Here is a 26,160-nt window from a genome sequence, read left to right as displayed (position 1 = left end):
TACAAAATGTCGATGTCATATTCTTTGAGAAACTCAAGCCACCTTCTCTGCCTTAAGTTCAATTCCATTTGCTTAAAAATGTACTGAAGACTCTTGTGGTCTGTGAATACATCTACATGGACTCCATACAAATAATGACGCCAAAGTTTTAATGCAAAAACCAGTGCTGCAAACTCTAAGTCATGAGTTGGATAGTTCTTTTCATGATTCTTAAGTTGCCTTGAAGCATATGTTATAACCTTACCATGTTGTATTAATACACACCCAAGACCGATCCTTGAAGCATCGCAATACACCACAAACCCCCCGGTACCCTCTGGTAGGGTCAATACCGGCGCCAAAGTCAATCTTGATTTCAATTCCTGGAAGCTTCTTTCATAAGCATCGGACCACTGGAACTTAACCGTCTTCTGCGTCAATTTAGTCAATGGGGAGGCAATAGTGGAGAAGCCCTCCACGAACCTCCTATAATACCTGGACAAACCCAAGAAATTGCGAATCTTTGTTGGAGTAATAGGTCTAGGCCAATCTTTTACCGCTGCAATCTTTTGAGGATCAACCTTAATTCCTTCTCCGGAGACGACATGATCCAGGAATGTAACAGATTCAAGCCAAAATTCACATTTCGAGAACTTTGCATACAATTGGTGTTGATGAAGAGTTTGCAGAACTACCCTGAGGTGATCGGCGTGATCCTCTCGACTTCGTGAATACACAAGGATGTCGTCAATGAATACTATCACAAAGGAGTCAAGGAACGGCTTGAAGACTCGATTCATAAGATCCATGAAAGCTGTCAGGGCATTTGTTAGCCCGAAAGACATTACCAAAAATTTAAAGTACCCATACCGAGTTTTGAAAGCTGTTTTCGGAATATCCTGCTCCCTTACCTTTAATTGATGGTACCCGCACCGCAAATCAATTTTGGAGAAGAACTTAGCACCTTGTAATTGATCAAACAAATCATCTATTCTAGACAATGGGTATTTGTTTTTTATTGTGACTATGTTGAGTTACCAGTAATCAATACACATCCGCAGCGATCCATCTTTCTTCCTGACAAAGAGAACTGGTGCGCCCCAAGGCGACACACTCGGTCGGATGAAACCTTTCTCTAGCAAATCCCTTAGTTGTTCCTTTAACTCTTTTAATTCTTCCGACGCCATTCTATAAGGTGGAATGGATATAGGCTGCGTGCCTATCATCACATCAATCCCAATATCAATCTCCCTGTCTGGAGGAATTCCAGGGAGCTCATCCGGAAATACATCGGGGAATTCATTCATAATTGGTACAGATTCAAGGGTAGGCACCTCAGTAGTGGTGTCCATAACTTGAACCAAATGGTAAATATACCCCTTCCTGATCATCTTTGTGGCCTTAAGGTAAAAAATAAACCTACCTTTTGGCATAACATTATTCCCCTCCCATTCAACAGCTGGCTCGTTAGGAAACTCAAGCCTCATGATTCTGGCTCGGCAATCGGGTTTGGCAAAACATGAATAAAGCCAATCCATTCCCATTATTGCATCAAAATCAATCATTCCTAGTTCAATAAGATTAGCCATGGTATCCCGACCACGCACCGTGACAACACAATCCCTATAAACTAGTGTGGCCATAATAGACTCGCCAACTGGAGTAGATATAGAGAACGGCTCATGAAGTTGTTCTGGTTCTATCCCGAAGATCGTAGCAACATAAGGAGTAATATAGGACAAAGAAGATCCGAGATCAATAAGGGCATACACATCATGAGATTGAACAGTCAATATACCTATGACAACATCCAGGGAAGCCTCTGCACTCTGTCGACCACTCATAGCATAGAATCGGCTGGGTCCTCCCCAACTCTGTGCACCATCCCTAGTTGTACCACGCCATGTGGGTGCTGAAGAGCCTCGAGCTGGAGAGTGTGCTGAAGATGTGGCAACTGTAGAACTGGATGACTGAGTTGTTCCCCTGCCTGCACCCTGACGGGATGCACGACACTCCATCTGAATATGGCCTCTCATTCCACATCCATAACATACTGGCATGTCCAGGTAGCAGACTCCCAAATGTATCCTCCCATACTTAGGGCATGAGACCCTCTGCTGCTGCAGGAATCTCCCTCTTGATCGGCCCTAATGGTGGGACCCCCTGCTGCCCTGACCGGGCCTAAAGCAACTTCCCTGCTGCTGAACATGCCCTGATGGCGGGGCATTAGTTTAAAACTGAGCATAAGACTGGGATGGCCCTGATGATCCTCCCCGAAAAGCTGATCTCCCACCTCTGAATGAATCCCCAAGGTTGCCCGCTGATCGGGCCCTACTACTACTTTCCCGTTCCATCCTGAGCTTTAACTTTCGAGCCTCCGTAGCTTGGGCAAATGCCACCATCCTTCCATAGTTCATGTCAGAATTTAGAATAGCTGTGGCAGCCTCATTAATAACCAAAGGGCTAAGGCCCTACACAAATCGACGCACTCTTGCCTCCATAGTCGGCATCATATGAACAGCATACTTCGATAGGCGGATGAACTCCATGTGATACTTCCACACATTTCTACTACCCTGTTTAAGGGTGTCAAACTCCACAGCACGGTCTGCCTTAGTCTCGGCAGGTAAGAAATGGTTTATGAAGGCATCCGCAAACTCACTCCATCTCACCGGAAGGCTCCCCTCCTCACGGGAATCTTCCCACATTTCAAACCAGGAATATGCCATCCCTTTCAGATGATAAGAGGCCAACTCTACTCCCTCTACTTCAATAGCATGCATAACTCGGAGAGTCTTATGCATCTCATCAATGAAATCCTGAGGGTCTGCCCCGGGATCAGTACCTGTGAACACTGGAGGGTCTAACTGAAGGAGCCTGTTTACCCTAGAACTAGAAGAATCCTCTTGCGAGCTAAATAAGGTGGGTGCAACATTTGACCTCTGGGCCTGAGAAGCTACTAACTGAGCCGGCATCTTAATAGCTCCCCTAAGATCCCCATCAGAAATACCGGGACCTGGAGCTGGGGCTGGAGGTGGAATAGGTATATCGGCGAGAGGGATTGTGGCACCCTCCACAGGGTGTAGGAACTGGGGTAGTCTGTTCTAGAGTAGACGAATCAGGCAGTGTGATAGTAGGGGGATTATCCTCACCCGCATTATCAAGTAAAGTATCATCAGCCACTCCTGGTGTGGCATTAGCTTCTTGGCCAATTCTCGCTCTCTTCTTAGGTGCCATTTACTGAAAGTTAGAACAATGCATGAGTTAGGGGAAAACAACCTCACGTTCCGCTCTATCGCATGATATAGAACAACAATGAAGGGTATCATTCTTAAATGTCCAAGTAGCCCCCTAATTATAGATGTGGTCGACAACACACCGATAAGAAGGGCTCTACTAGACACGGCTCCGAGACATCCTAGGACACTTTAAAACCTTAGGCTCTGATACCAAGTTTGTCACGCCCCAACCTCGGGGAGCGCCACCGGCGCTCAACCAAGTGAACCCGGTGGATCAAGCCTAGTAAACCTTTCCTACCCGACTCATTCATGATCCAAAAAGGGAATGTGTCACCATTTGTAAAACAGGGGAGAGATCAGTTATATAAATATATAAACGTTGCTAGTTCATTTTTCATTATATGCATTATGTCATAGTTAAGTTTCCAAAAACCAACTCGATCCAACGACTGCCCCAACATACATACATGACCCACAAAATCGCCTACGGAGCCTCTAAGGATACAAAAGAGCAACATGACAATGCCGGCAACAAGGCCCCGGCTATACCTCAAAATGTAAAAACTTATACAAAGAAGGACTACATGACCCCTGGGAGAAATGGGGCTCACCAAAACTGCTGTGAGGAGAGAAAGAGAGCACCACTATCTGCGATCGGCACTATCTGCGATGGAACCACCTACATCCATTCAAAGATGTAGCGCTCCCGGCAAAAGGGACGTTAGTAATGTCGAATAGTACTAGTATGTAAGGCAAACACTAATCGTAACAGAATGAACAGTGAAACAAAAAGAAGGCAGTCATAATAATCATTAAGTACTTCAAAGAAATACAAAGAAAACACCATGTAAGGATCACGTAGTTTCCAATTCAATCTTTCCATCTTTTAGATTAATAATCTTTAGTGCCAAGCCACAACTCACAATGCCACCGTATTTTTACACGGAGTCCGGTCTCGGCCCGATCGGCTAAGCCATCTCAAGTGAGACATATCCATATCCACAATGTAAATTAATAATTCCAACACAAATGCCACCATGTGTACGGCATGGCATCCGATCTCGGCCCGATCGGCTAAGCCATCGCACTTGAGACATAACCTCTTTCAAGTATTCACTCAATTCACATCTCTTTCCCATCTTTTATTACATGGCACAAACAGCCTCATTTATTAAATAGTTCTTGGCACTTTGGCACATTTTACAATTCAAGTCTTTCCCTTTTTATTCGTTCAAGTAACGTCATCATTCATGTCGATAAGTACTATCACATAAGGCATTTCACACATAAGGGAAGGAGCTTGGAAAATCATAGTTACGTTCTCAAATAGCATGATGACATGGTAAACATCTAAAACAATTAGGGAACATAAATCTTCCATCCCAACACACTAAGGAAAAAATCTTAGTATGATCAAGTCGGAACTTACACCAAATGGGTTCCCCAACACCAGGAGTTCGATGCTAGGATGAAAAGAGTTAGTCAAACATACCTCAATTACGCTTCTTTAGACTCTACAATTACCTGGAACCCTTAGCAACCTCAATCTATTTTAGCAATATACAAATTGAACCCAAAATTAGGAAAATATTCATGGTTCTAGTTCCCTTTTCGACACTCTTTTTACCATACACATGCATGCAAGATAAACAACCCTCATACCCATAGACCATCTTATTAATTACTCATTTTCAGTATAAGTTTCAAAAATTTAGGGCTAGAGTATAGATTCTTACCTCTAGGATGGAGGGCTAGATTGCTTTCCTTGATAATCTTCAAAGTTTCAAGCAAGAATTGAAGAATAATTGATCAGGATTACTTTCTCACTCTAAGGCTCCCTCTCTCACTCTATAGTATCAGAAAATGAGCTCAAAATAGACTAAAGGAGTGTTTTAACGGAATGGGGGTCGGGTTTTAAATTATGAAAATGGGTTCCCCGACACAGGTATGCAGTCGCATATGCGACCGCATAACGGTTATGCGGTTCGCAAAGTGACCGCAGAAATGGCACTCAGGGGCCTGAACTTACGGCTCAGGTATGCAACCAGTATGCGGTCCGCATACTCGTTCTACGGTCGCATAATGCACCGCAGAACTCCCTCCGCAAAAACCCAAGAGGTATTATTCCATCGATATGCAGTCCGCATAGTGGTTATGCGGTCGCATACTCGACCGCAAAGCTAACCTCAAACTGGCCAACGTACTACTTCACTCTGCGGTCATTATGCGGTCCGCAGAGTGATTATGCGGCCGCATAATGGGCCGCTAAAACGCATCCTACTGCGAAATATTTTTCTCTAAGTCCGTAGGGTACTGCACAAACAACCTCATTTATTAAATAGTTCTTGGCACTTTGGCACATTTTACAATTCAAGTCTTTCCTTTTTTATTCGTTCAAGTTACGTCATCATTCATATCGATAAGTACCATTACATAAGGCATTTCACACATAAGGGAAGGAGCTTTGAAAATATAGTTACGTTCTCAAATAGCATGATGACATGGTAAACATCTAAAACAATTAGGGAATATAAATCTTCCAACCCAACACACTAAGGCAAACAATTCGAGTATGATCAAGTCGGAACTTACACCAAATACTCGGACACCAGGAGTTCGATTCTAGGAAGAAAAGAGTTAGCCATACATACCTCAATTGCGCTTCTTTAGACTCTAAAATTATCCGGAACCCTTAGCAACCTCAATCTATTTTAGCAATATACAAATTGAACCCAAAATTAGGAAAATATTCATGGTTCTAGTTCCCTTTTCGACACTCTTTTTACCATACACATGCATGCAAGATAAACAACCCTTATACCCATAGACCATCTTATTAATTACTCATTTTCAGTATAAGTTTCAAAAATTTAGGGCTAGGGTATATATTCTTACCTCTAGGATGGAGGGCTAGATTGCTTTTCTTGATAATCTTCAAAGTTTCAAGCAAGAATTGAAGAATAATTGATGAGGATTACTTTCTCACTCTAAGGCTCCCTCTCTCACTCTATAGTATCAGAAAATGAGCTCAAAATAGACTAAGGGAGTGTTTTAACGGAATGGGGGTTGGGTTTTAACTTAAGAAAATGAGTTCCCCGACACAGGTCTGCGGTCGCATATGCGACCGCATAACGGTTATGCGGTCCGCAAAGTGACCACAGAAATGGCCCTCAGGGGCCTGAACTTTACGGCTCAGGTATGCAACCAGTATGCGGTCCGCATACTCGTTCTACGATCGCATAATGCACCGCAGAACTCCCTCCGCAAAAACCCAAGAGGGATTATGCGATCTATATGCGGTGCGCATAGTGGTTATGCGGTCTCATACTAGAGCGCAAAGCTGACCTCAAACTAGCCAACGTACTGCTTCACTCTGCGATCATTATGCGGTCCGCAGAGTGATTATGCGGCCGCATAATGGGCCGCAGAAACGTGTCCTACTGCAAAATATTTTTCTCTAAGTCCGTAGGGTACTGCACAAACAGCCTCATTTATTAAATAGTTCTTGGCACTTTGGCACATTTTACAATTCAAGTCTTTCCCTTTTTATTCGTTCAAGTAACGTCATCATTCATGTTGATAAGTACCATCACATAAGGCATTTCACACATAAGGGAAGGAGCTTGGAAAATCATAGTTACATTCTCAAATAGCATGATGACATGGTAAATATCTAAAACAATTAGGGAATATAAATCTTCCAACCCAACACACTAAGGCAAACAATTCGAGTATGATCAAGTCGGAACTTACACCAAATAATCGGACACCAGGAGTTCGATTCTAGGAAGAAAAGAGTTAGCCATGCATACCTCAATTATGCTTCTTTAGACTCTACAATTATCCGGAACCCTTAGCAACCTCAATCTATTTTAGCAATATACAAATTGAACCTAAAATTAGGAAAATATTCATGGTTCTAGTTCCCTTTTTGACACTCTTTTTACCACACACATGCATGCAAGATAAACAACCCTCATACCCATAGACCATCTTATTAATTACTCATTTTCAGTATAAGTTTCAAAAATTTAGGGCTAGAGTATAGATTCTTACCTCTACGATGGAGGGCTAGATTGCTTTCCTTGATAATCTTGAAAGTTTCAAGCAAGAATTGAAGAATAATTGATGAGGATTACTTTCTCACTCTAAGGCTCCCTCTCTCACTCTATTGTATCAAAAAATGAGCTCAAAATAGACTAAGGGGGTGTTTTAACAGAATAGGGGTCGGGTTTTAAATTAAGAAAATGGGTGCCCCAACACAGGTCTGCGTTCGCATATGCGACCGCATAATGGTTATGCGGTCCGCAAAGTGACCGCAGAAATGGATCTCAGGGGCCTGAACTTATGGCTCAGGTATGCGACCAGTATGCGGTCCCCATACTCGTTCTGCGGTCGCATAATGCACCGCAGAACTCCCTCCGCAAAAACCCAAGAGGTATTATGCGATCGATATGCGGTCCGCATAGTGGTTATAGGGTCGCATACTCAACCGCAAAGCTGACCTCAAACTGGCCAACGTACTGCTTCACTCTACGTCCATTATGCGATCCGCAGAGTAATTATGCGGCCGCATAATGGGCCGCAGAAATGCGTCCTACTACAAAATATTTTTCTCTAAGTCCGTAGGGTACTGCACAAACAGCCTCATTTATTAAATAGTTCTTGGCACTTTGGCACATTTTACAATTCAAGTCTTTCCCTTTTTATTCGGTCAAGTAGAGTCATCATTCATGTCGATAAGTACCATCACATAAGGCATTTCACACATAAGGGAAGGAGCTTGGAAAATGATAGTTGCATTCGCAAATAGCATGATGACATGGTAAATATCTAAAACAACTAGGGAACATAAATCTTCCAACCCATCACACTAAGGCAAACAATTCGAGTATGATCAAGTCGGAACTTTCACCAAATACTCGGACACCAGGAGTTCAATTCTAGGAAGAAAAGAGTTAGCCATACATACCTCAATTGCGCTTCTTTAGACTCTATAATTATCCGGAACACTTAGCAACCTCAATCTATTTTAGCAATATCCAAATTGAACCCAAAATTAGGAAAATATTCATGGTTCTAGTTCCCTTTTCCACACTCTTTTTACCACACACATGCATGCAAGATAAACAACCCTCATACACATAGACCATCTTATTAATTACTCATTTTCAGTATAAGTTTTAAAAATTTAGGGCTTGGGTATAGATTCTTACCTTTAGGATGGAGGCCTAGATTGCTTTCCTTGATAATCTTTAAAGTTTCAAGCAAGAATTGAAGAATAATTGATAAGGATTACTTTCTCACTCTAAGGCTCCCTCTATCACTCTATAGTATCAGAAAATGAGTTCAAAATAGACTAAGGGATTGTTTTAACGGAATGGGGGTCGAGTTTTAAATTAAGAAAATGGGTTCACCGACACAGGTCTGCGGTCGCATATGCGACCGCATAACGGTTATGCGGTCCGCAAAGTGACCGCAGAAATGGCCCTCAGGGGCCTGAACTTACGGCTCAAGTATGCGACTAGTATGCGGTCTGCATACTCGTTCTGCGGTCGCATAATGCACCGCAGAACTCCCTCCGCAAAAACCCAAGAGGGATTATGCGATCGATATGCGGTCCGCATATTGGTTATGCGGTCACATACTCGACCGCAAAGCTGACCTCAAACTGGCCAACGTACTGCTTCACGATGCGGCCATTATGCGGTCCGTAAAGTGATTATGCGGCCACATAATGGGCCGCAGAAATGCGTCCTACTGCGAAATTTGTTTCTCTAAGTCCGTAGGGTAATGTTCAATCTAACAAGTCCAAACCGCGGCGAAATTTCTACTATAATAACGTAGGAATCTAACTTGGCACCACGAAACTCCAAGTTTTTGGTTAAAATCTTTACGGGTCCTTACAAAGAACCACTAGCTGGGAATGCCGAAATACAATGTGTGATAAAAATAAGAGGAAATAACTCATGCCGAAATACAAGGTCTGATGACCTTTGCCAACTTTTGTTCCACAACTCGTTTGACATCAAAACATAACACAAGACAATCATACGACTAAACAACTCATAACATAACCTCCTAATCATGTTGGGCACCTTAGTCTCACAAGTACATGTTATAACATTCCCAACTTGTCGGCTTTCGACGAAACTTATTTTCTTCAATTCGTTTAGCTTCTAAGCCTTCCAACCCTCTTTGCACTTGCAGTTCATGATCTTAAGTATTTGTAACCTCCAAGTTAACATGATTAACTTACTTTATGTACTTTCAAAGTTTATCTCATTTCTTAGCTTACATCAACTGACTTGTGACGTACTTTTACATACGAAAACATGGGAGTAATATCAAAACAAAATGGAAACAGTACAATTGAAGTAACAAGATGACTCAAGGTCTGCAAATGGGATGCAGCTCGACCTCGAATCACCCGCCCGGTACCTCTCGGGACTCTGCTGGTACCAATATTCAACTCTACACAAGAAGTGCAGAAGTGTAGTATAATACAACCGATCCATTATACTCAGTAAGTATCGATACTAACTCCAACGAGGTAGTGACAAGGCTAAAACAAGATACCTATGACAAACCTGTGTTGTTATATTTCAACAGTAACGAAATAACAGGTAAAAAATCAAACATAACAACGGGGTAGGGACATGTGAAAAGGACAACAAATGGAAACATAAAGTAATGAATCACCAAGTAAATCTCTTTCCAAAGTAACTAACGAAGCCACAAGCCAATTTCATATTTCAAATATCAAGTAAAGAGCAATGAGATCAAAATATTGTACGACATCACCGTTCGTAATTTTAATCCTCACATAATAATATAAAATCAAGTGAACGACATCACCCTTCGTGTTTTACTCTCTTCCTCACATAATAATATAAAAGCAATTGTACGACATTGCCCTTCGTGCTTTTATCCTCATATTCAATCAAGCAATAATATCAATATGTAAGTAAGGCACCCTTCATCCATTTCATATGAGAATCACATATAACACGATACCAATCAAGATGGTAAGTCAATTCAACATCAACATTAGTATTTGAACACAACTCGTCATATGAGAATCTCTCATTAAATAGCACCAAAATCCAATTAATAATTCAACAATCTCATACCAATATCTCAATAATATCCATAGAAAATAACATGAATATGAGAAATTAAAGAGTTAAACAATCTATTTAAAGCATAGAAGACATACACAAAATAACATGGTATAAGTAAGGCTAATATCACCTGCATGATTATCCCATGGCCATTGCATATACACATATCACCTTGCATATACGCCGCCCCCAACACATAGTTCACATAGCAAATAGACTCGATTCTACCCTATTTACCTCAAATCAAGGTTAACCAAGACACTTACCTCCTTCCGAAATACAATCAATAATCCAACACGACTTTTCCTCTATAACAAGCCTCCAAACCAATCAAATCTAGTCAAATATAGTTCAAACAAGTCAAAACAAGCTTTAGAAACTACCTACGAATGAAAAAGGTTCAATCTTTAATATAATTGACAAAGTAAACAAAAAGTCAACCCCCGCCCACGTGGTCGAAATCCAAAATTAAGAGCAAATTCTGATTAGCCATTCACCCCCGAGCCCCGATATGTGATTTATTTCACAATTCGACCTGTACTCGATGTCTAAATCTCAATTTTACAAACTTCCTAAATTCTACCAACCAACCCCCCCCCCCCCCAATTCTACTTTGAAATTCATAGATTTGATGAGCAAATTCATGAAAAAGTAATTGAAACTGACTGAAAATAAGTTAAAGTTAGTAACCTATGAATTTTAGGAAGAAATTTCTCTTGAAAAATCGCCTCTATGGAGTCTAGAGTTCAAAAATTGTGTAAAATGAGCTAAGGCCTGAAATCTCCTCATTTTATCGAGCTGCAGATAACGCAATTACGAAATCTTGTTCACGATTGTAATGCTCGCAAATGCGATAAGTGTCTGCACCTTCAATTATCACAAATCTGACTCTCCCTTCGCATTTGCCAAGGCCCTCCAGCTTGGAAATGCGGACTAAGCTTCACAAAAGAGAAGTAGTGCTTAGCCTAGCAGTGTCATAAATACGACACCAAAGTCACAATTGCGAAGCCCCTCCGGATCGTAAATATGACATACGCTTCGCAAAAGCGAAGCCTTCTGCTCCCAGTCCCACTTTGCAAATATGAGTTTGGCATTGCAATTTTAAAGCTCGCATTTATGAATAGGTCTTTGCAAATGCGACACTTGCAGAGTCATAACGACCTATCGGGTCGTCACATTCTCCATCTCTAAAAGAAATATTTGTCCTCGAACGGACATAGAAATGTACCTGGACTGGCAAAAAGGTGCAGGTATCTACTCCTCATATCGGACTAAGGACTCCCAAGCAGCCTCCTCAAATGGCTAACCTATCTAATGTATTTCACAGAAGGTTAAGTCTTAGATCTCAGCTTTCGAACCTGTCGGTCTAGAATAGCCACCAGCTCTTCCTCATAGGTCAAATTCTCATCAAGTTGCACCATACTGAAGTCTAAAACATGTGACATATCCTCATGATACTTCCGAAGCATGGAGAAGTGAAATACCAAGTGTACCTCTGCTAGGCTAGGATGCAAAGCAAGCCTATAAGCAACCTCCCCAACTCTCTCCAAGATCTCAAACGGGCCTAACCCTCAGGCTCATCCTGCCCTTCTTCCCAAATCATATCATGCCTTTCATAGGTGACACCCTAAGAAGAAACTTCTCACCTTCCATGTAAGCCACATCTCGAACCTTCCGGTCTGCATAACATTTTTTCCTAGACTAAGTTGTACGAAGCCGCTCCTGAATCACTTTCACCTTCTCTAAAGAATCATGAACCAAGTATGTGCCCAACAATCTAGCCTTATTGGGCTCAAACCAACCAATCGGAGAAGGATATCACCTCCCACATATGGCCTCGTACGTAGCCATATGGATGCTCGACTAATAGTTGTTTTTGTAGGTAAACTCTACTAGAGGTGGAAACTGATCCCACTGACCCCCCAATATCCATAGAGCATGCCCGCAACATATCCTCCAAAATCTGAATAGTACACTCAAACTGTCTTTCCCTATGAGGATGAAATATTGTACTCAGCTCGAGCCGTATACCCAGCACACGCGGTACAACTCTCCAAAAGTGTGACGTGAACTGCGTGCCTCGGTCTAAAATGATAAAAATGGGCATGCCGTGCGGGCAGATAATCTCTCAGATGTAAATCTAAGCCAACCGCTCTAAAGAATAAAAATTCATCACCTTAATGAAGTGTGTGGACTTAGTCAACCGGTCTATAATGACCCAAACAGCATCATACTTCCTCAAGGTCTGTGGTAAGCCTACCACAAAGTCCATAGTGATGCGCTCCCACTTCCACTCCAGTATCACCAATCTCTAACTCAACCCACCCAATTTCTTATGGTCATACTTCACCTATTGACAATTCAAACACCGAAATACATGTCCAATAATGTCTTTCTTTATCATTTGCCACCAATAATGTTGCTTCAAGTCACGATACATCTTCATAACATCTAGGTGAATGGAATACCGTGAACTGTGAGCCTCCTCAAGGATCAACTCTCTCAACCCATCAATATTCGGAACACAAATCTGGATTGAATCTGCATAACACCATTATCCCCAATCTCAACCTCCTTGGAACCACCCCACTGCACCGTGTTTTTCAACACCAATAAGTGAGGATCATCAAACCGGAAAGCCTTGATGTGCTCCAACAATGATGATTGTACCACAACACAAGCAATAACACTGCTAGGCTCCGAAACATCCAAACTCATGAACAGGTTATCCAAAGCCTGAACATCCATGGCTAATAGCCTTTCTACTACCGATAAAAATGCCAAACTGCCTATGCTCTCCACCTTCCTACTCAAGGCATCGACCACTATATTGGCCTTCCCGGATGATTTAGTATGGTGATATCATAGTCTTTCAGTAACTCGAACCATATCCACTGCCTCAAGTTAAGATCCTTCTACTTGAATAGATGTTGGAGGCTTTGATGGTCGATAGAGGCCTCACATAGAATGTCGTAGAGATAGTGCCTCTAAATCTTGAGTTAATGAACAATGGCTGCTAGCTCCAAATCATACACAGAGTATTTCTTCTCATGGATCTTCAACTGACGAGACGCATAGGCAATCACCCTACCATCCTACATCAATATCGCACCAAGTACAATATGTGATACATCACAATACAGTATAAGATCCCAAACATGTGAGAAGCACTAACACTGGGTCTGTAGTCAATGCAGCCTTGAGATTCTGAAAGCTCGCCTCACACTCGTCAGACCATTTGAAAAGAGAACCCTTCTGGGTCAACTTGGTCAATGAGGCTGGGATAGATGAAAACTCCTCCATGAACCGGCAATAATAACCCACCAAACCCAAGAAGCTCTGAATCTCTTTAGGTGAAGTAGGTCTAGGCCAGTTCTGAACTATCTCAATCCTTTTAGGATCCACCTTGATACCCTCGGAAGACACAACATGACCCAAAAAGGCAACTGAGTCTAACTAGAACTCACCCTTTGAAAAATTGGCATATAGTTGATGATCCTTCAAAGTCTGAAGTACAATCCATAAGTGTTGCTCGTGCTCCTCTCTATTGCAAGAGTAACCAGAATATTATCAATAAAGACAATCATGAAGGAATCCAAATAAGGCTTGAACATTCAGTTCATCAAATCCATGAAGGATGTTGGAGCATTAGTGAAGCCAAATGACATCACTAAGAACTCGTAGTGACCATATCGAGTCCTAAAACCTGTTTTAGGGGCATTCAATGCCCTAATCTTCACTTGATGATAACCAGACCTCAAATCAATCTTGAAAAATACCTTGGCACCCTAAAAAGTGTCAAATAAATCATCAATCCTAGGTAACAGATACTTGTTCTTGATAGTGACCTTGTTCAACTGCCGGTAATCTATACAAATCCTCATTGATCCATCATTTTTCTTAACAAACAACATTGGCACACCCCAAGGCGAAACACTAGGTCTAATGAATCCCTTGTCAAGAAAATCCTGTAACTGATCCTTCAAATCTTTCAACTCAGTTGGAGCCATATGGTACAGTGAAATAGAAATAGGTTGAGTGCTCGGAACCAAATCAATGCAAAAGTCGATATCCCTATCGGGTAGCATACTCAGCAAATCTATAGGAACAACCTCTAGAAACTCACTCACAATTGGTGCTGAATCCATAGAATAAACCTCCGCACTAGAATCACAGATGTAGGCCAATTACGCTAAACACCTCTTCTCAACCATATGTTGAGCCTTCAAAAATGAAACCACCCTGCTAGTGGAGTGACCACGGTTCCCTCTCCACTCTAATCTAGGAAACTATGGCATGGCTAAACTATGGCATGGCTAAAGTCAGAGTCTTGGCATGAGAATCCACGATAACGTGATACGGGACCAAAGATGACCTCAAAATCCACCATATTCAACAATAAGATATCAACTATAGTATCAAAACCATTAGTAGTGAAAACACAAGATCGACATACCTGATCAACTACTATAGAATCTCTAGCCGATGTAGACATAGAAACAGAAACATCAAGAGAATCACGAAGCATACTCAAATGCGAAGTAAAATATGAAGACATGTAAGAATATGTAGAACCCGAATCAAACAACACAGAAGCATCTCAATGACAAACTGAGATAATACCTGTGATAACTACATCAAACGACTCCGCCTTAAATCTAGCTGGAAATCCATAACAATGGGGTTGAGCTCCACCAACCTCCCCTCCAAATCTAGGATGACCTCTCACTGACTGGCTTCCACCTCTACCTCACTGGCCCCCACCTCAGACTTCCTGACCCCTACCTTTGGCTGGCTGTGTGGGTGGTGGAGCCATCGGTGCCGAAATTATGGCACGAGTACCCTACTGTGGCATACTGCTCTGTGACCTAGGGAAAAACTTCACGACGTGTCTTAGCTCCCCGCATATATAATAAGCCCTTGGCTGACGTGACTGCTGACCCTAGAACTGTCCCTATCGACTTAAATAACCATCCTGGTAGCTGTGTATCGGTGGTGCACTAACCAGAGCTGGAGGTACACTGTATACTATCTGCTCAAAATCCATAAGGACTGTGACTTCCTGAAGTACCATGGGTAACCTAAAGAGCTGACTAAACCCGCATGATAGGATGGCCTCTACCAAAAGAAACCCTTCCTCCAGATAAGGCACTAATAAATCCTCCAAAATGACAGTGCCTCTTGTCAGAGGTCGTCTCCCTAACCTGGCCTCTAATGCGCTCGATCCTCCTACGATATCCACTACCAGAGTAAAAGAAATCTCATCCTCAGTCTCTCTGTCCATCTGAAGTATGATGACATAAATAAGACCATATATTCTCCTCCACACCTTCTCCCTCTTAGTAAGGATCAGGATAGCTTCATGGCATGACAAATCCGCAAATCTGGTCTCATACTGAGTAAAGGTCATGCTACCCTACCGAAGGCACTTGAACTGACTGCGGAATTCCTCTCTTTGAGGGAAGAGAATGAACTTCTCCAAGGACAATTATGAGAACTGAGACTATGTGAGAACAGGTGATCCCGCTGGCTTTCCCAGTACATACACCTTCCACTACCTCTTGGCAGAACTATGAACTTGAAATACTGTGAAATCAACTCCGTTGGACTCTACTATACCCATGTTGTGCAAAATATCATGGAAATTGTCTAAGAAGTCCTAGGGGTCCCCGAAAGGTATACCACTAAATTGAGGGGAAAATAACTTGCTAACAACCTATCAGATCATCAACTGATATAGCGGGTCTCTCCCTGGACTGTGTAGCAACAATAAGTCAAACCGCCCACACTTCTTTGATCCGTCTTAGGACAGAGTGGAAGCCTTGATCCGAACGAAAGTGCGATGTGTCTGGAAACTCGAGGGAACTATTCCTCCCCACTAAAAAGAGCGATTGAGAATCTCGAGAACCTTTCCGAACGTCTGTCTTCGCGGGGCGTTGATTCTAAACTTCGTTTGCGAAGGAACCAGACTTTTGATGGGCTAGCCCTTTTTTATGCGCCGCTTTACCCTGAAAGGAAAATGAGCTTTTCTTCTCTGGGCGCTAGGCGCTCCCGTGGTTCGCGAGAAGGAAAAAGGATTGACAGAGCTCTTGGTACAGACAAACGGAAAGGTTCTCGAGATTCTCAATCGCATTTTTAGTGTGGAGGAATAGTGCGTGAAGGGAGCGAGACCAAAGTCTGGTATTTGACGAAGATCCTTCTATCAATAGATAGGAATGAGTATTCGATATAGGGGATAAGATCCATCTGCCAACAAAATGAACACCGAGCCAGTTCCGAATGCTTCTACGATCCGGAAGTTCTCACGAAGAGAATAAGATGATGCTCTCATTCCCTCTTTAAGGGAGATCAAAAGTCTGTGTTCAATATCAACAAATACGCTGGAGTTCCAGTCCTTCCACTCTCAACATAATATATCCATTCTATTATGTTGTACCTTTTTTGGATCTACACATACCTATTCCTTTGGATTGCAAGACATAGCGCATGGTGAGAGTATTGTAGGTGCTACATGTAGTTGTTTACAATTGGTGTGTGAATTCATATGCATCATTAGCGGTGGGGTGTCTTACATTACTTTTTCTGTATCTTCAGCTTTTCTTTCGGATAGAGCTACACTGTATTTGGTAGCTATAGCCTTTTTCGTGAAACTCAGTATCGCATTGTTAATTTCCATCAACCAAACAGATAAGCACCAATGAATCTCCATAAGCATGAACTTGAATTGAAGTTCCTTCTCATACGGTGATATGCCCTTCCCAGAGTGAGCATAGAATGCTAATACCACTGGGACATAACATACTTTCATACAGTCTGCAACTTTTGTACAATCGTGTTTAGCAGAAAAGTTGTGCATAGTGACGATGCTACTGTAGACACTTCAGATAAACAAGTAATGGTTGCTTGAAGGATATGGCTACCTCAACATGCCAACAATGAGAGTGAAAACAAGATAATACCACTGGACAATGAAAATACAGTACACTGTTTGTCCTACGTTTTATATGTTCTTTAATCCATTGAGGCATGAGAAGTGAAAATGAAGCAACATTCTGAATAACTGATGTTGTAGTAGACCATAAGCTGTCGAGTTGTTGAATGAGATCAAGTATCTCCAGCCACTGTGGAGGAATGAAAGCACTAACATACATTGTGAGTAGATGACAATTGTCAAGCATAATTCATGGTTTACAGCTTAATAAAAACAGTCTGTATGCATCCTCTTTGCTACCCTTATCCTAAGGTTAGGAATATGGGCCTTGTCGAGGTTGACTAATCTTCTACCTGTACTTGGTAACTCATTAAATGAGTTAAATGTTATTGTACCTGCAAAAGAAAAAGTCAGGTTAGTTAAATTATTTTTATCATTTAATTAGTGTTTTGAGTTGGAAAAATTGAAAAAATTTATGAAAACTTAATGGACTATATTTTGAGAATTTGAAGGTCGATTTGAGGTCGGAATTGAATAATTTTAGTATGATTGGACTCGTTATTGAATGGGTGTTCGGATTTTATAAGTTTGGTCGGGTTTTGAGATGCGAGCTCGAGGTTGACTTTTTGATTTTCTTTAAAGATTGCAAATTTATTATCCGTAATAGTTTCTTATGGTTTGAATTTATGGTATAAAGTTATTTTGGCTAGATTCGAGCTGTTCGAAATTGAATATTCGCGGAAAAGGTTTACTAGTAGATTGAGTTAGCGTGTTTGAGGTAAGTGCGTGAAAGCCATGTACTCAAGGTGACGAGTGGGTACACGAGCTATATGTGGTAATTGGCCGATTTAAGATATTTGCTTCTTTTCATGCCTTTAATCGTATCGTCATAACATGTTATGTCTTTCATCATTAGTTTATCCTTACATGCTTTATTTGACATTGTTAAATGCTTGTCCCATCTCTTACTTGTTATTTGCCCTTACATGCTTAGTTGAAGGTACTGTTTCCTTATTGCCTTGTTAATATATTAACTATTGAGTTACCTTACTTGAAGTTGTTATTCTTGGAATATCTTACTGTTGAGTTTTGGTGTGGAAGTTGTAAAAGTTGTGATCACATTGAGGCAAAGATGTAAATTGTTGAAAGACCATTTTTGTTGAGCTATTCACTTTTAGTTGCTATTGTTGCGATTCTTGTACACATTGTGATTGATCCATGGGCTATTTGTTGTGAAACCATTGATATTGTTGATTCTTTTGGCAAATTGTGGCATTTGGGCACTTGAGGTGCGAGTTGTGATATGTTGTGATATTGATATGCGTGCGGTGGTATAAGGATAGGGGTTGATACGCATGCGGTGATATAAGGTGGGATTGATACTTGAAGCCACGCGGTGTGGTAAGGTGGGCTAAAATGCGGGTAGATATTTTGGAAAAATAATTTTCAAAACTAAATATAAGGCTCCCGCGGTGATATAAGAAAAGATTGTGATTTTGATTGTGAAATGAGAATACGAGGCGGTACCTCGGTAGTGATTCTTGTTGTTATCCTTCATTTACATCACTTGTGGTTTACATAATTTAAAAAGTCAACAAAAAGTCAACCTAGGCCCACTAGGTCAAAATCCAAAATTAAGATCAAATCTTGATTACCCATTTACCCCTGAGCCTGGATATGTAATTTGTTTTTTAAATCCAACCCCAATTTGAGGTCTAAATCACAATTTTATAAAATTCTTAAATTCTACCCAAAACTCCCAAACTCTACTTTGAAATTCATAGATTTGATGAGGAAATTCATGAAAGAGTAAATGAAATTGACTTAAAATAAGTTAAAGTTACTAACCTATGAATTTAAGAAGAAATTGTTCTCCAAAAATCGCCCCTCCAGATCGCAAATGCGACGTATGCTTCGCAAAAGCAAAGCCTTCAGCTCCTAGTCCCACTTCGCAAATCCGAGCTTGACATTGTAAATGTGAAGCTCGCATTTGCGAATAGGTCTTCACAAATGTGAGACCTGCATAGTCACAACTCCAGCAATCCTGTTAAGCCAAAAATCAGTTCGCAAAACATCCGAAATTTACCTGAACCCCTCGGGCTCCAATACTAACATTTGCACATGTGTACTAATATCATACAAACTCTCTCTGTAGCTCAAATCATCAAGATAACAACAAATATCAAGAGTCAATCATTAAAACTCAAGATTTTCATCTTCAAAACTCATTTTTCAAACTTTTCACACAATGTGTTGAAACTGTCTTGGGTCACCCGGGACCCCAACCAAATATGCGTACAAGTCCAAAGACATCATACAAACCTACCGAAATCGTTAAAATACCGATCCGAGGTCGTTTACCAATCAAGTTGACCGTGGTCAACTCTAGCCACATATAAACTTTTCGAAAAAATGACACGGACCGTGCACAAAAGTCATAAATCATCAAATAAAACTATGAGAGGTCTCGGAACACATAAAAGGAAGCTAGTACTCAAAACAACTTATCGGGTCGTCACATAATTCTTTTTTTGGAATTGATCTTTTATGTTGTATTTTACCTTTCTATAACAGCTTTTAACTATAACAATAATATTTATCTTTATAATAGTATATTTTTTGTAAAATTACCACTCTATAACAATTATTTTTATAAAATAGAATCTCTAGAATTACCAACAACAAGTCTAGAGAATTTGACCAAATATTTTAAAACTATAATAACACACTTCTGTCAAAGAATATTACGTGATTATATACTTCCATAATTAATGATTTAAATTTCATTAAAAGATTTGCATACAGTACAATAGATTTCTTCCATCAATCTTAAAAGAATTTAATTTTTAAGTAATTTTAAAATATGTGCCTTAGAGTTTAAATCTTTAAATATTTACTTATGGATTTATCAATAATATATTAGGTTTTTTGACTTTTTAAGTTGTGAAATATGCATATCCTTTGAGATTTTAAATTTAAATATATCATTAAAACATAAAAAAATATCTTTTAGATAATTTTAATATATAAAAATGAAATAATATTTAAACGTTAAATGTTATTATAGGTGTATAATAACTCATCGCTATAAAACCCAAAAAGATATTGGAATAAACGTGACTATATCCCAAAATACAAATTTCTCTTTCACCCGAAAATTATTAAACAATATTCTATGTACTAATGCATAGTTAAATTAAATGTATTCTAAAATCATGTATAGCCTCTTCAAATAGAAAAGTGCCACGACTTAAACACGGATCGCAACCGATGCATAAAAAGGGTTTATCATCCTGGCAAGCAATTCTTTTGATTGCATTCTTTTTATCGTCAGTATCGAGGAAAATTCGAAATAGATAAACAATTTGAATTGTAATTCTTGTTGAACTCTAAGTAATAATAACAAGTAATTCAATGAAATTAGGAAAAAAATAAGCACAATAAGCAAGAAAGATAAACAACAACATAGTTTTTTTCATAAGTAAAGTCATCGTTACCTCCAGAAAAAATAAAGTCATAATTACCTTATTTTTCTTTCAAATTATTCCCTTTCTTATTATTTCAAAATTCTATTTTACTTTTACCCTATTTTTTTTATTAACTTCAAATCTCCAACCATATAAAACCCTACTTTGTCTTCATTCTTAAGTCTCATCCAAACTTTTTGCTCTTGTTTCAAAACTACAGGTACATAAAAACCCATCTTTTTTAGTTTTCCTATTGTGTTGCAACTATTTTGTTCAGTAGATTCTTCTTTGCATAACGTAAGTATTTGATAAGTGGTGAAGTATGTTTTTGCTAATGTGATTCACTTCATGCATATATTTACTGCAAAGTTACTTCATGCATTTTTTTTAAAAATTGTAATACTCCCTTGTTTTAATTTATGTGGCACTTTTATATATTAGCTAAATACTCTCGAGAAGTGAAAATTGTCACATAAAATTGGAAGTGATGGAGTATATTTTATGTATAGTTCGAGTTGAAGTTAGTGCAATATGGATGGGATTGCTGTTCTTTCTTCAAGTTGATTTCTGTGATTAATTGTGCGCAGAGGTGTGTTGATATTATTTAGTTGAAAATTTAGAAGATTAGTATTCAATGGCCGCACCACCAGCAATGGCACGAGCAGATTATGATTACCTCGTAAAGCTCCTCTTGATCGGCGATAGCGGTAAGTGATTCTATATTCTCCTTTTGACCTATCACATATTCTTTTTATTAGGTTACTTACTAATTTTTTAAGATTATTAATTAATGCTATAAGTTACCTTTAATTTAAGTGACTTGATTGAGTAAATATTTTTTGCAACTCTGTTTTCAATAGGATTAACTTCGAAATTTTTTGATTATCGTTTTTTGATGATATTTCGCTGTATTAAGGATTAAAAATTTGGCTTCTTCTTTGTAGAGTTTGTTGCATTCTCATGACCTTTTGTTTCATATTTGGCCCTTGGCATAACTGGGCTTTTGCAACAATCTTCTAAGATGTCGTTTGGTTCACAGACTAATTATGCATGGATTGTTATGATGCAGGAATTTTAATATACTTAAATAGTGGTTTGGCTAATATCACTAGAATTTATTTCATGTTATATCCGGTATGAAATAATGCTTAGATTAAGGTATAACTTTACTTTTAGGTGAAAGGGACTATTATCAACACTGTTCTTTATGCTAGCTCTTCCCCTTATGCAGAGGTTGGACAGGGATTTCAATTTTATGGATTCTAAATTTTAGAATTTTTAATGCGCAAAACTTGTTTCTTTGACGCAGGTGTTGGTAAGAGTTGCCTTATTTCGCGTTTTTCTGATGGTTCCTTTACCACAAATTATATCAGCACCATTGGGTAATTAAGTTCTCTCCTTTTGAGAGTTATATACTATGGTTTGTTATAGTTCTAGAGACTGCTTCTCAATTTTGAATAACTCTATTTTTGAATTGTCAGGATTGATTTTAAAACACGGACCATTGAGCTCGAGGGAAAAAGGATCAAACTTAAAGTCTGGGATACGGCTGGTCAGGAACGATTCAAATCAATCACTACTGGTAATTAATTTTTATGTCTGTTCAGCAGAAAGAAAAAAAAAAGTATTCGTGTTTGGTCCTAAGAAATCTTATTGTTTGTCATGTCATTGTCCCTGTTTTGTTCATCTTGTCATGATCCAAGTCTATGGCATGTATTATCTGCTTTGGTCCAACAGATCTCACGGATTTGTCCTTTGTAATTAAGCCATCATCGAGCCAGAAATCGCACGCGTACTATGTAAACTTGTGTTATGCCTTATAAAGTTCATTCACTTTCCTCTCATATTCTAATATATGATTCGTCTAAGGTGTTATGTACACCCCTTCTTCACAAACTTGCTAGTCCATAAACTCGTCAGTCATACTCTTTGACTCACCGTCGTCGGTCCGCTCTCCGTCATGGGCATCACACATTCCTACATTGCAACATGACCCCTCATCCCCTAGCACCAATAAGAATAGTGTTGGTTATAATATATCTCATATATCATGTTATTAAAAAGTTAGATGTAGTTTGGAGATATTTATGCATTCTTCTCCTCTTTATTGATACTTTTTCTTACAAAAAAAATTCATCTTAGATCCCACCATTGTGGTTTTATTTGTGTACTTATTGACTCCTCCTCCTTTTCTGCTTACAAATGTCTCCAGCTTACTATCGTGGAGCCATGGGCATATTGTTGGTTTATGATGTTACCGATGAATCTTCATTTAACAGTAAGTTCTTTTCCCTAATTCTAGTCTTCTAAAATATAGCTCTGATTTGAGCTCAACTTTCTTTTGACGTTGGTGAATTTTGTGGACGAGTCCAGATAAATCTGGCATCACTTGCTTGTGCAGGAGATTGCCTTTAGTTTTCCTACATTTTCCTTTCTCCCCTATTGGATGAGTTGTAATTGTGTCTCTCTTATTTGCAGACATTAGGAACTGGATTCGTAGCATTGAGCAGCATGGTTCAGACAATGTCAATAAAATCCTTGTTGGAAACAAGGCTGACATGGATGAAAGTAAAAGGGTAGATTCTTGTTTGGTCCAACTTTATCAATCACTTTACCCCCTCCCCCCACCCCCCACACACACCCAAAAGAAAAAAGAAACTACAAAATGCAAGACATAACCTTTTTTTTAATTCTTATAAATGTAGTATTCGAGTCAGCTTGCGTTTAGCGTTATGTGTTTTAATGAACAGTAAGCATGAGCCTCTCAAATCTAATATTCTATTGTATTAAACTTTTTGTAGGTTGTCCCGACTTCTACCGGCCAAGCACTTGCTGATGAGTATGGGATTAAATTTTTTGAAACTGTAAGTATGATATCATAACATGTTGAAAGAACTGCTGGTAGGTGGCATGTACTTAAAGATTGTTTCACTGCAGAGTGCAAAAACAACTCTTAACGTGGAACAAGTTTTCTTCTCAATAGCAAATGAAATAAAGCAAAGGCTTTCAGACACAGACTTCAGAGTAGAGGTATTCACTTAATCTTAGTTTGATTAAGATTATTAGAAATTACTTCCCTAAACGAAAAAGGAAAAAAATGTATATTTTCTTTTTTGCAAATATTGGAGGCTAATAGTTGTGATGTTACAGTCTGTGGCGATCAATATTAATCAACCAGATGCAGGAGCTGGAGGTGGTCAACTTGGCCAAATATCATCTTGCTGTGGTTCATAAATGGATTGTTCATTACAGAAGCAGGTGCACTATACGGAGACAGAGTCAAGATTTGAATTTTATGGGTTTTTAATTCTAGGATAACAAATTATGTGTTAGTATTGAGTTTTGAATTTAATTTTTGTATATAATTAATGGATTCAGACTAAAACTGTTGGGTTTGACCAAACTCGCACGTGATCGTTTAGTTCCTACCCTTGTGCACTAAATTGATCTGAACCACCAAGAAAAACAAGCAAAAACTAATTTTGAAGGAAATATTGTGGGGGTTTGTTATATTTTTATTGCTTGCATTCTTTTGAAACTTGTCTTAGAGTGTGAAAAATAGGTTCATTACCATATGAGAAGTAAAATTGTTACTATAACACCTTTTATGTTCCTTTCTACTTCATTAGCCCAAGGGTGTGATAGCCTAACTCTTTCTCAAGTTTACATGTAAGAAATACTACTTCTATAATGAATATATGGAACTTTCTGCAGGATTTGTTCATTGGGAAGATTTTGGATTTAAGGATGGTGTGTACATAGAAAAAAAAATGAATTGATTCATCTGGTTTTTAAAAACAAGGCATAAGTATTTCATGAAAGAAAATATACTAGGGAGGACTGTCACTTGTGAGGCAGAGAATTACTCCTTCAATTTCAATTTATATGACATTGTTTGGCTTAGCACGGTGTTTAAGAAAGCATCGATGACTTTTGAAATTTATGATCTTAAACATATTATATAATATTTGTGTAGCTATCAAACTTTTAAAATTTATGGTCTTAAACACATTATAACATCTGTGTAGCTATCAAACTTTTGAAATTTATGATCTTAACCATGTCATAACATTTGTCGCTATTAAAGGAAAAAACAAAAACTCCCGCCCCCCAAATCCCATGCTAAAAGGCATAAGAAAAAAGAAATTGAACAACTAAAGGGGAACTTCAAGAAATCTATATAGCACGAGAAACAATCATGATAAGGGCTTATCCTAGCTAATTCTAACCAATACCAACAAAAGATAAAAACATAGATAAAGGAGAGGAATTTAATGAATTCCTCCTCGTCTTTATCTTTCCACTATTGATGCTATCCCATGCAATTTAAACTGGCCAAATGGCTGCTGCAGCTAAGATTAGATTATGCACATTCCCTTCTAAACATGGGATAATGCCCTCTTTTGTGTGTCTGTCTACTTTTAGTGCTAGCAGAAACTTATGTGACAAGACTCTTCCCGTCCGGTGCGCGGACTCTTGATAACACGAGCTTCTCGTCCCAGCCTATCTTTGTTTTGAATCAAGACCTACATATGACACGTAAAATATTGACCTTGGCCTCAATTTGAACGTGTTGTATGATCTATATATGGCCTCCGTAAAGAAAATAATAGCAAGAACACAAAATAATTTGAAGTCTTTCTTCTGTATATCATTTTTGCATGTTACAAGCCTATTTATACACTACTTTTAGGAGTCTTCCAAGCCTATTGTATATATAACAGATATATCAGATACACAGAGGCGGATCCAGGATTTGATGACTACAGGTGTCACTATTTCAATACAAACTGACCACTAGTGCAGCAGCAATAACATGGCAGAGGCTCAAGCTGCTATGTTTGGCATTAATTGGTGTGTACAAAATGGGTTCTCAGACTTACACTATTGAATTGGACTCAATGCTGGTGATGAATATGCTCAATGAGGGTGATACCAACAATTATAGGTAGAAGAAGATCATAAAGGATACTTCACAAATAATGAACCATACCAATATTAGCCTGGTTCTCAGCCATGTGTATTGCTTTAGGGAGGCAAATCAAGTAGCCGATTCTCTAGCAAAATTGGCGACTACTAACTCTGAAGTCAAAGTATACCTTTCTTTCCAACAACTCCTGAAAGGAACTAAAGGATCCTTTGTGCTTGACAAATACCATATGCCTACTGTTACGCTTAAGTATGACAAGGCAAATATCTTTGTTAGCTGAGTAATAAATGTCTTGTACTTTAAGAGAGGCACATACTTCGGTAACAACCTCTGTTGGGTGTATATCAAGGCGTTGCAATCCTTGGAGATAAAGCTCACATCCCCTCCTATCTTTTGGAAATAAATACAACACCCCAGGATACCTGGAAAATTCTATTTAAAAAAAGACTGACCACTAGTGAAGGAAATTGAATTAGGGTGTACATTCACT

The 26,160-nt window shown here is 39.3% G+C and overlaps 1 protein-coding gene across 1 annotated transcript; it reads left to right on the top strand.

Annotated features, from left to right (window-relative positions):
- Nucleotides 1-21,324: 21,324 nt before the first annotated feature.
- Nucleotides 21,325-24,234, top strand: LOC107829950 (ras-related protein RABE1c-like). The gene is made up of 8 exons (XM_016657424.2): nt 21,325-21,447; nt 22,050-22,122; nt 22,222-22,322; nt 22,953-23,018; nt 23,219-23,316; nt 23,542-23,604; nt 23,678-23,770; nt 23,891-24,234. The coding sequence occupies exons 1-8, from the start codon at nt 21,375-21,377 to the stop codon at nt 23,972-23,974; spliced, it is 651 nt and encodes a 216-aa protein (XP_016512910.1). The 5' UTR covers nt 21,325-21,374; the 3' UTR covers nt 23,975-24,234.
- Nucleotides 24,235-26,160: the final 1,926 nt, after the last annotated feature.

This window comes from Nicotiana tabacum, chromosome 17 (genome assembly GCF_000715075.1).
Source record: "Nicotiana tabacum cultivar K326 chromosome 17, ASM71507v2, whole genome shotgun sequence".
NCBI classification, from domain to species: Eukaryota; Viridiplantae; Streptophyta; class Magnoliopsida; order Solanales; family Solanaceae; genus Nicotiana; species Nicotiana tabacum.
This window is presented reverse-complemented; position numbering and strand designations above follow the sequence as displayed.

Coding starts and splice junctions, on each gene's coding strand:
- LOC107829950 (XM_016657424.2), top strand. CDS start 21,375: ATGGCCGCACCACCAGCAATGGCACGAGCAGATTATGATTACCTCGTA. Junction 22,323..22,952: donor ATTCAAATCAATCACTACTG/GTAATTAATTTT, acceptor AAATGTCTCCAG/CTTACTATCGTGGAGCCATG. Junction 23,317..23,541: donor ACATGGATGAAAGTAAAAGG/GTAGATTCTTGT, acceptor AACTTTTTGTAG/GTTGTCCCGACTTCTACCGG.